Here is a 12,136-nt window from a genome sequence, read left to right on the forward strand (position 1 = left end):
GAATAGGCATATTCTGAGAAACCGGTAAAACAGACCAAATTCGATCAATTGTACACAATTTTACTTAATATTTTTATAAAAATTTATTTCCACACTCAAACTTGTAACCTCAATATTATACAACAATTTTATAATTGCGTCAAGATATAAAATTGCGTCCAGATTTAAAATTACTATATGAGATATTACATGTCCACTATAATAAATAAACCCTTACGACTAGGTTTACAATCATATGACACGCCAAGAATAATGAACTAACTTTATCAAAACAAATTCTAAAAATGCAAATGATTCAATCTTTATTGATAAGATAAGTTAGACAACATTTGCATCCATAGGAATGTTTGGGCTCACTCGTGTAACTAATTTACTCATGCAATTTACTTATTAAAAAGGAAAAATACAAAGTAAAAAAGAACATTTCTATGCATGATAACAACGACAAGCTATCCAATTTGCGTGTATGGAGTTAATGTTTGCTAGAACAAAGCACAAATCAAATCTCCAGTCCTCCATTTACATCACTGAGGATCACAGTGGAGTATTGTTAGGGCATAGTTTTACTATCAGGTTCCGATTTACGGGGGTATTGTATAAGGGACAAGAGAGCTGACAGGCATGGTGCCCCCACCCCCATTTATAGACAGAGAAGGGCCTCGGTGTGAGCTGGCCCTGCTAATTAGGTTGATGTCGAGGAACACGACAACAACAGTAATATCGTCGTGGAAATGCCGGCGAACACCACGGTCAATCTTCTTGAGGTCTGAGTATCTCATCTCCCTTTTCTTGGCTGCTTCATGAAGTGCAGCTTTAACGAGTCGTCGAGCACTTCCCTGCAGGAGTTTATACTAATATAAGAAGCAACTCAACTCCAATGAAACACCAGTATCTTCATGCATGATTCATGAATGAAATTACTATTATACGGTATTCACAAGTAACAATGCCAAAATATTATTAAGGTTTGTTTTCGAACAATATTCTCTTTTTCACTTGTAATCAAATGGTTGGAACAAGGGCTGAAAAAGTTGAATTTGGGTACTCACACCCCTTGAATGAAAACATGCTCACACTCTAGGACCTGGTTACAACTTACAACTTACACCGATAACAACAACACCAACCAAACTTTATCCCACTAAGTGGGGTCGGCTTTAAAATTATTAGAATGACGCTCTAACCAACTGATCTAGTAGGGAAACAAAAAATTTTTAGATGTGTTCCAATGTTTGATTTCTGATGTATCATTGACTAGCTAAGGCAAACTAGAATAAAGAATTATTGTTCCTCAATTTCAAAGATGGTATTAACAGAGTTAGTGTAGCCCAAATATTGAATTAGAGGCAAGCATTTATATGCTTATAAGATTCTTTCTACATATTCTTACCTCCTACACTTGAGATCAGAAAATTGGAATCGTTATTGGGTAGGTTCCCAACCATATGACAACTGAGGCTCATTCTAATATGTGACTTGTAACATATTTGGTGGCTGAGCACTTCTTTGAAATACCAAGATTATCGGAAGAGTGTAGCATTTGTGCACTTTATAGTCAATGGCCCTCCTTATAAACAATGCAATGAAAGAAATTGAGGATCCGACTTCAGATCAGCCTAGGCTTTTGGGTTTGAGTCAGGATCAAGCCAGCAATCACCAATAATTTAGGAAATGGACAAGTGAAACAAAAGGACAATCATGCAAGTTTAAAGACAATGTCACATGGACATTGCTAAAAATACAGAGAACAGTTTCTGAAACAACGAAGGAAGAAGAAAGGGGATTAGTAATGATATTTCAGTAGCATCACTCCTTTCATAGCCAACAGTGGTGAAGGAAATGGCGGAGGCATCAAGAGGATATTCCATATGATGTAAATCAGGAAAATTTGAAATGGCATTGGAATACTGTGACCCATCTTGATATGACTGGGATGGGTTGGTGAACATTTTTTAATTACCAAGAATATTTAAAAAATTATTCTATGCTACCTGAGTACTCAGGTCTTCCTAGAAAATCCATAATCAATAAGAACAGAACTAATTGTCCCCAAAGTCATGATGACAAATTTTACCAATTGTAACACATCCAACCGGCGTATTACATACAATTCAAGATTCACGAGGAAGAATATTTTGTTTGTTACCAACAAGATAATTTGATCAAAAAATACAAAAGTTTCTGCAATAAGACAATGACCAAAAGAGCCCAGGGCAAAAAACAAAGAAGAAATAATCATCCAAACCAGAATTTGTATCATTTAAGGGAAGCAAATCGTTGTCTTCTCCTATGTTAAATGTTTGAAACGAATGCTAATGTAATTTATGGGTAGAAAACGTACACTGTGAGGGTTATTATGAACAATATCTACAGCTTCTTGGTTGCTAAGATGTTCCCAGAGTCCATCTGATGCAAATATAAGAAAGAGATCTTGAGGTTGCAATGGATGCACTGAAATGGATGGTTCCGAGCTGAGTATAGGCTTTTTGAAAGTTTCTCTTAACCGGAACTTGGCATATAATGGCTCCCGATTAAATTCTGCCTTTTTTAGGTAGACATCACCGATTGATCTAGAAACCTATATAACAAGGGAAAAGAAAGAACACAAATAATTAACAAGAATATAATTTGCAATAAACTGTGTTGATTACATAACATAGAAGATGTGTAGAAAAAAAATGGTCAAGTCAATGATTCGTTAATTGCTCGTGACAGCAAAGAAACAATAAAAATCATGCAAATGGCATAATCGCCATCATCAAGCCATGTTACCCTCAATGACTTGTGATCAGCTAAAAAGTATTAGGTGTATCAGAATATGTGTAATATTTGAATCATTAAATTACTTTTCGTTAGTAACAATATTTAGATTAAATTAAATCATTTTTCTTTACTTTGATCTCCCTCTACAGCTCTACCACTTTCAGCTTCACTTCCAAATCCATGATTATAACGTAGAGCACTATCAAAAACATAACTTTTTTTTTTCTTTAGTTATTTCAAAATAAAATGGCACACGCCTTTCTTCTAAGGAAAAGGGGTTACTAATATTGATTATTGAATGTCCATAGTAAGAGAATGTCATTGGAAGGTATATTGCTAGGTACAAGTAATGAAGTATTATATAACAGTTAATGCAAAAAAAAAAAAAAATCGAGGAAAAGCAAGAAAAATAACCAACATTTATTCTCCTCTAGTGACAGGAACTTTCTCAGAATTAGTATAATGTAATCAAACCTAACAAATGGCAATTTATAACCATCTATCAGCCATTTAAATTCTCACGGAGATATTTGATCTAATGAAGCTTCCACAGTAGTATAATTAACAAGTTGAATATTGTGTTATTGATGACTCCAAAAAATTACACATTTACACCTTTGCAGGAAAAGATGAGTAAATGTGCGCCAAACGGTGGAGAAAGGGAAAAAAAACAAATCCACCAGAACTTCACTATAATCAGTTTTGATTAGTTCTCATAAAATACATATAAAACAGTAATAAATTATTGAAACTGACAGAAACATAGAAACTGCCACTATTCAAAGCAGGATTAAACATTGAGACAAACAGCTTGAATTCTTCCAGAATATCAAGTCCACAGTAATTTTGAAAAATAATAAAGGATGTCTAAGGGAAACCAAAGGAGTAAGCCAAACTAAGAAAGAAAAACACCAATAAGAAAAGTGGAAGTATGATATATTACCAAATCCTGGAAGTGTCCAATAATTGGATTAACTACATAAATTATTGCCGAAGTTTCAATTTCGCACATATACTTCTAGGTTCCAATCAAGTACACAAAATTACTGGAGTAAGCCAAACTAATTACTCTTCATCTAGAGACTCCTAGTATTTGGAGGCATCAGCCTACCCAAAGTTTTAGTTTCACACATATACTTTCCTGTTCTTTCTTGCCTTGACCTTGTTGATCTACTTAACCAATAGTGGGCGGAATGCTCTCTCAATGCTCAACAAGACTAATGATCAGCTCATTGATAGGAGCAGTTATAGAACTACACATCTTATCATATGCTGATACAGTTAATACTAATAAATGTAACTCCCAGGTGGTTTGTTGTTCTCAATCTCACTCATGCAAGCCATTGCATGAACACAAAAAATTGCTGTCAACTACCATTTTCTGCAATGATGTTTTAGGCTCTTAAAAAGAATTAAAGTGTTATACTTGTTGAAACATTAAATTTCCTCATAATTCATGCATTTACTACAATGGAAATGTTATCCAACTTCTAGATTTTGCAGCATGTTGTATATGGAACCTTATTTTATCCTTATTTTCATCAATGTTGATTAATCTCTAGGCAAGTCAATATTGGCTGGCTTATCCCTAGATCCAATATACACTTTTTCAAGATTCACTAAACTTGTTGAGTAGGATGTCACATTAGGTAGATACCTTGAAGTGTGCCCTTGTCTACTTTTTGATGGCTTCTCACCTAGCCAGTCATATATGCTGGTGAATTCTCTCTCATTACCTTCAGCTAATCAATAAATTGGGCGACATAAGTTGAACTTCCAGCACTTCACAAAATCATCCAATACTCCCCTAATGACCACCCTTCATATATAATACAAAAGTCTGACACACTATATGTTTTGGTCAGCAAAGAATTCAAAATCTCTAACAACATAAGAACAAGGCCAAGCAAATGGTCTGTCTACAAGAAAAGCAGTCAGTCATAACCATAGTAAAGCAATTATAACATTGATATATTGTGTAACTTCTGTCTATATGACACAAAGGTCCACCTAGAGTTACTCCAAAATCTGAATCCCAAAGCTCCTTGCACACCAACTCTTTTGATGCATGTCTCATTACTGGTTGTTATCTACAATAAGGTATGATTACTGCCAAACATCTACAAGAATGCCCTTGATAAATCCACTGTCCTAATCATGAAAAGCATGATCACTGTCATCATTCTCATCACACTCAATAATAGCCTTTTGCTATACTTTCACCATCATAATTGTCACAATCACTTAATTGTTGGGCTCAGTTGGCTACGCTTCATCCTTAATTATTCCTGGTACTTTTCCAAGAACACACCTTAAACTTACGTCAACATAAGAGAGTGAAAAATAACAAACTCCAGCGTCTCAATATTTTGTTGCCCTAATCCACTGTCCTAATCATGAAAAGCATGATCACTGTCATCATTCTCATCACACTCAATAATAGCCTTTTGCTATACTTTCACCATCATAATTGTCACAATCACTTAATTGTTGGGCTCAGTTGCTTACGCTTCATCCTTAATTATTCCCTGTACTTTTCCAAGAACATGCCTTAAACTTATGTGAACATAAGAGACTGAAAAATAACAAACTCCAGCGTCTCAATATTTTGTTCCCAACACGATCAGCAGAGAATCTTGTAGTTGCTACCACATCTGTTACAAGACGGACAGAGAATCTGCTGATGGATCCTCCTCCTTGCATAGATTCACCAATTATTCTCTCCACTCTTTATTATGCACTAGCTCATCCACAAGAATGGATAAAGTATTAATCAAAGGTATGCTATTTTAATACAAACTTATTCACATAAAGTAGTAACCCTTGTTTAGGATCATGAAGAAAGAACTGTGGTATAATACACTATGGTTAGAACTTTGTGCAAAATTGAATGAAACTAAAATAAAAAAGAAACCAAAAACCTGAGTTTACAATCAGTTCCAGCATGCCATTTTGTGCATCCGCATGAGTTTGCTCATAATATTATATTGAGTGAGGCTAACTTGTCAAACAAATTTCAAAGAAACAGAAAGCTTGCAGCAATATAACTTCAGAGGATATTTTTATTGAAGTTTAAAGGAGCTCAAAAGAAAAAGTATAATTTAGTTAACTAAGCTGTTCAGAAAATTTTAAGAATTAAAAATATACCCGAAGAATGAAGGAAAAACCTTTTTTTATTCATTAAAGTTCTAGCAAAGAAATAAATATCTAGGCTGATGGAAATGTAATATAGGATTTTTAATGACTAGTGCTGCAACAACTAAAGTGTGACAACTGATGTTCCTATAATTATTCGATCTACATCAGGTGTCAGCAGCATTTATCTTTGTGCATTAGTATTGAAGTAACCTATTCTATTTTAAGATATATCTTCTTGATGCGTGTTATTTATTAATGATTTTCTGTCAATTGAGTGAGAAATTTTTTATAAAGATTTCAAGTTAGTAGAACTAAAGCTACATATGAAATATTGTTTCAACAAGAAAAGAATCAAAAGAATAATTAAGATGAATAGGCTGTTAGTAATAGTTTTAGATATCTTAAATATATTATTTAATAAGGAGATATTCGTGAAGATATCATTAATACGATAAGAAAATAATGTTTGAAATGGAGAGGAGCATCTAGAGTTTTGTGTAATCGTCGTATGGTGCTTAGTCTAAAAGAAAATTTTTATAGCACACACTTCATATTTTATAGATAGATTCTTGGGCCGTTAGAAGCAAACACATAAAAAAATGAGTATAATAGAGATGAGAGATTGGGATTACACCAATAGGCTTTGGTCTGAGTCCACCAATAGGGATTATGTGTTGGTTATCTCCGCATGATTTTGTTATGTTTTATGGAACTAGTTCTCCTTAGACTATACACTTCTTCTGGACCTAAGTTACCATGATTAAGCATATCAATTTTACACATGTGCCGCTAAGAGGATAATTGTAGCTTGAGAAATAATTAATTGATTAACTACTTCATAGTAATGTTGTTTATTGATATGATTACCTTCGTGATATTGCTTTAATACTACCATTTTAATTTACATAATATAATATAATTGAAAATTATTGAAAATGGTATACATTTCTCTTATTGAAAATTTTAAAAGTAAAACAACATTTATATGTGCCGCTTTAACTCTTATTGGATTAAAAAAAAAAAAGGTTTTCAAATGAGAGAGTTATTTTTCTCAATAAAATATCAAAACCTAGTGTTGTGTGTGTGTGTGTGTGTGTGTGTTACGCAATGTCTACTCCTATCCTACCTTGGTAACTTGATAGTCACTCATCAACCGTTTTGCTAATGTCATTTTCCCTAGCATGCATTAATCTTAGATGATTAAGAGGAAACATAGGGTGAAGAAAATTTGCTAAAGGTGATAACAAAGGGATAGAGAATGCGTAAAATTCATAATTTCAAGCCCATTGAAATAAGGAAATTTAACAATCATTGATTTAGATAGTCATGTCAATAAGCTAAGGGCGAAGTTGATGCTCCATCAAGTTAAATTGACAGATGCACTTAATTGAAAGAGCCTATGTAATTTAATTATTTGACTGGAATAGAATAAAAGTTTCAAGTATGGAATTAGGATTTCAGTTATAGTTCATTTATAATTGTTTTGAATTAACCCAAAAAAAATTGGATAAATTTATCAAAATTAAAAATGAATAAGAAATAAGATTTCAAGAGTATGCAAGAGACTTGCCTAATTTCGGGAAAGATTTACCCATAAAATTTTAGTTATGAATCATATCATTAAACAAAACTCTACTAAGAGATTCCCATTTTATTTGAGAGTTAAACTCCAATTTAGATTTTCATCATCACATTGCCTATAGAATACATGTTAACAAATCATGTTAATAAGATATGATACATTAGAAATAACACAAAGAAGTATAAAACAATCACAATGATTTACATAGAAATCCCAAGATAAGAAAATATACGAGCAAGGAATAGAAAGATCCCACTACAAATGAAGATAAGCCAACAAAAAGGGTTAAACAATTGTACTCATAGAGGATGATTGTGATTCATGATAAAAGGACAAATATGTTTTCTTCACAAGAGTGCTGCATATCTATAATGTTATTCTCCTCTCTATTTGGATGAATTTTCATGTGTGGTACAAATATATATACATATACTTAAGACAGAACCCTAGCAACCTAAGGACTCAAGTTTTAATATATGCATATATTTGTGAAGTTAGTAAGTTTTCATGCATTGTTTGATAGATTTCTAGTGGTGGAAAATAAAAAATAGTTAAAAGAAATTGGTTTGAAATAAGCAAAACCAAAACCAAATCAATTGGTTCAATTGATATTGAATTCAATTTTGGTTTGAAAATTTAAGTATGAAATTTTGGTTTAGTTTGGAATTTTCCTTGCCAACCAGCAAAATTGAACCATGTTCACCCCATTGCCAACTTTATTTTTTTGGCCATCAAGTTTGTTCGATGTCTCAACTTAAAAGAATTAGAAAGGTCTTATTTGATGTATTGTTATTGTTAGATGATGTACCAGTGGCACATGCACATTAGTCGCACATAGGGGATGTGTAGGGAGATTGGGCATGCATACATGAAAGGCATGGTCCGCTCCTAGATAGCCAGTCGGTATGGATTGGGCTTTGTCTAGCTTCATAGACTAGCATAAACATAATAAGCTACAATCAAAGTCGAGGTCACCCTTTTGGGACTTGCAAGGTGAAGTTTCAACTAAGCTCACATGATAAGTACGTCTCCACACTTCTGGATTAGCATGGAGAGGGATTTCATGTTGGGTGAGATGTCACACTCATATTAGTTTAGTGTGAGCTATGCAAAGGTCATTGGTGTGGGTGAGCAAAGAAGTGTCTCTCCCAAATAGTTAACCATCGTTTAATGGATTGGTCTCCACTTTGCTTCATTGGTTATCAGGGTCGCAACAATTTAATGCAAAGATATGAAAAATGAAGAGCCTAAATGCTATGTTAAATGAAACTCATGTCAGTACTTTCAGTAAATTAATTACAAAGAGAATTTTATTATGTAAGCACCTGGATTAAGCCCTTCACGCGCCAAACATTATGCTTCAACACAACAATTTGTTTATCTTCCGGGTGCACTGACTGCAACTCTTGTCTCATGGATTCAATTGCTACATTGTGTTCGGCTGACAACTGAACAGCCAAAACTTCTCCAGTTGCTTTGACAAGTTTCCCAAGAACGACACGGGAGTCACCAAGATTGGCAATGTACAGCATGCCACCAGTGACTACACCAACTAGACAACACGAGCCAACAGCAGCAAGCTGAGGTTTTGTTGACCATTGTGAGGCAACCAATGAGATAAAGCCTTCTTCTGTAGCTAGATAAGCCTTTCGTACTACATCCACAGATATCGATTGATGTTCGGTTGCAAATCCTGAAAAAAAAAAAAAGAACTGTTCTAAGATGTCTATGCCTGTAAAAAGGCAGAAGATTTTGCAAGAGACTCTGAACATTGAATTGCAAGAGCACATAAAGTGGAAGAAAAGACTATCAGAAAACATGTTATGAAAGGATCGTCCAAGTAAATTTGTCCTTCAACTAGTTACCCCAAGGAGTAGAAGACACTCAATTTCTTTAGTAAGAAAACAACATTTTGAGTTATGTGAAACTTAGCATTCAAACATATATTAGTAATTCAACAACATTATTGAGATAGAAGTAGAAGAATCTATGCCAAAGCTTTCAAGATGAAACATTGGAACTTACTTTTAAGATTCTGAAATAGATGATCATTGATATAACGGGATGTTTCTGGTCCACCATGACCATCATATACACCAATAAAGGTGCCATAGGGACCAGATTCACTTAAGCTCAGTGACCCAGATTCAATCTGACACTGGTCCTCGAGCAAGTTGTTTGCTTGGACCACTGCCATAGAGAACTCTCCATAAACATGCTGTCCACTGTCCTTATACCATAGAAGCCCATCCTGCCTGCCTACATCCGAACCTGAATAGCCATATCGATCGGATGGCAGCCAACACGAACTCAGCAGGTTCATTAACGTTGCAAACATCTCTCATCTCATCCAGGCTGCCTTCCAGCTCTAACCATCTGCTAGCGATCTATCGGAACCCAACACGTCTGAAATCCAGATGTTTCCTCCTGGAATACGAATTGACATAAATCAGTAGCGACTACAAAAGAGATGGACAGCTCGAACCAGATATCCAACATCGAAGACTATCAAAAGGTCCCAACTTTCCATTCTTGAATAAAAATTACATTACTTACTTCTTTTGGGGGGCAGGTAAAAATCAGCGACTTCAGAGCGAGTAAAGTGAATAGCATAAAAATAAAAGAATAAAATTTTCTATTATCAATAGATCATCTTAAAAGAGATGAATTCATGGGAGTTGGAAATCAAACAGGTCACAGATTCATAGCTATAAACAAAATCAGAACAAAAGCTAGTGGTTGCATCTTCTAGCAAGGAGTCACAGAAGAAAAGTGACGAAATAAATCCTCTTAGTTTCTGACACGGGATAGAAGATAAAGACCAACCAGAGATTATCAACATGATCTATCTACTCATAATTCTTCAAATCGAATATTTAATCAAATCCGATCGTCCCTCATATCTTCCATCGCAAACCAGATGCGATAACAAAAAAAAGGAGCAGCACCTTTGGAACAGGATCCACTCCGATCTGAAACGTTCAGCTACTCTCGGATCTCAGATCTGGAGGCGGCGACAGGATTGTTCCCGTAAGACTTCAAGAAGGGTTGCGCTTAGCTTACAGGCCGCGGATTTGGAGTGGAGGGAGGCCCCTTTTTGGTATCCCAACGATGGTTTAACAAACAAAATCCATAGACAAAAGAAAAAGGCAAAACCAGAGACGAACAGGATCAGTGATGGGCTCCACCGCCAGCGTCACCACTACCACGCCGGCCAACCGAGAGAGAGACCGTGGCAGAAGAGGAAGGTGGGAGATCAGGCAGACTCGACAACACAGATAAGTCATGGGCAACTCATTAAAAAATATATATCTATTTATTAAACTCATTTAAAATATATATATTATTTTCTTATATATATATATATTCCCCCGTGACACATACTCGTATGGATCGGTGCGATGGATCGATCTAGCAGGTGCGAGGAGACGAAGCGGGCCAGAATCGGCCGCAACGCTAGCAGACGCAGCGCCGTCGATTCTAACCGCGATCTGGCCGGAATCCGATCGTGGCCAGATTCCGGCCAGATCGCGACCGGATTCCAGCCAAATGGCGGTCGAAATCCGGCCGTTTCGTGGCCAAAATCGACCACGACGCTATCAGACGTAGCGCTGTCGATTCTGGCCACGATTCGGCCGGAATCTAGTCGTGATCCGGCCAGAATCCGGTCGCGATTCGGTCGGAATCCGGTCGCAATCGGATTCTGACCGAATCGCGACCGGATTCTGACCGTAGGCCGATGACGATGGAAGGGCGCAATTGGCACGACGGGCGCGAGAAGACAAGCGGGGCTGAATCGATCCATTGATTGATTCAGTCCCACTGGATCGATCCAATACTAATTTTGATACGCGTCGCACCAAATCACACAGAGCATGCTGCAGCCAATATCTCAACTCTTTTGAGTTGTCATCTCTTTCTATCTTGAATGACTTTTAAAAGAAAAATAATTAGTCATATTAACTTTGGCATCAAGGCATTGCTAAACCTAGAGACATTAGCCTAAGGAAGGTTGCATCATTATATTCCAAGAACTCTTCTAAATCTAATCATATTAAAATTCACTAGATCATTTTTAATCATCAATCAATAAATTTTGATCAAACCTTATTAATAAATCCAAACAATATAAACTTATCTTAAATCTAATCACGATCGATCAATCTTTCTTGTTGTCATCCATTTCAGCCTTGAATGACTTTTGCAAAAATTAAAAAAAAATAAATAACACTTTTGACATTGTCATTGTCGGACTTAGACACATTGATTTACTTGAGAATTACACCATTATGTTCCTAAAACTCTCTTGAATATGACTATATCTAGATTTTTTTTATTCTAAATATTTTTTAACCATTAATAAGTTTTGATCAAAACTTAGGATATTCATATCAATTTTTCTATCATCATATCTAAAATTTAAAGTAAATAACTCATTTTATTAAATTTAGATAATCACTTTTCACTACACATTATATTAATTATCCTAAAATTTCTATCATCCTTAATTTTTTATTATTTTTTTTATCTTTCTTCTATTTTTTAATTATTATATTTATAGAATGAGTAGAAAGAGAGACATCAAAAAAAATAAATGGAATGAGAGAGATTAAAAAAATATTATTTTATTTTTAAGATAGAAGTTTCATTATC

General features: G+C 35.0%; 1 protein-coding gene across 1 annotated transcript; it reads right to left on the bottom strand.

Moving 5' to 3' along the window:
* Window positions 1-279: 279 nt before the first annotated feature.
* On the bottom strand, window positions 280-10,754 carry LOC122055924 (probable protein phosphatase 2C 60). The gene is made up of 5 exons (XM_042617615.1): window positions 10,432-10,754; window positions 9,509-9,910; window positions 8,809-9,176; window positions 2,342-2,578; window positions 280-836 (listed from the first exon to the last, which is right to left on the bottom strand). Exons 2-5 carry the CDS (start codon window positions 9,819-9,821, stop codon window positions 582-584), a joined length of 1,173 nt encoding a protein of 390 aa, XP_042473549.1. The 5' UTR covers window positions 9,822-9,910; window positions 10,432-10,754; the 3' UTR covers window positions 280-581.
* Window positions 10,755-12,136: the final 1,382 nt, after the last annotated feature.

Source organism: Zingiber officinale, chromosome 3B (genome assembly GCF_018446385.1).
Source record: "Zingiber officinale cultivar Zhangliang chromosome 3B, Zo_v1.1, whole genome shotgun sequence".
Classification (NCBI taxonomy): Eukaryota; Viridiplantae; Streptophyta; class Magnoliopsida; order Zingiberales; family Zingiberaceae; genus Zingiber; species Zingiber officinale.

Coding starts and splice junctions, on each gene's coding strand:
- LOC122055924 (XM_042617615.1), bottom strand. CDS start 9,821: ATGTTTGCAACGTTAATGAACCTGCTGAGTTCGTGTTGGCTGCCATCC. Junction 9,177..9,508: donor TCTATTTCAGAATCTTAAAA/GTAAGTTCCAAT, acceptor TTTTTTTTTCAG/GATTTGCAACCGAACATCAA. Junction 837..2,341: donor TTCATAATAACCCTCACAGT/GTACGTTTTCTA, acceptor AAACTCCTGCAG/GGAAGTGCTCGACGACTCGT.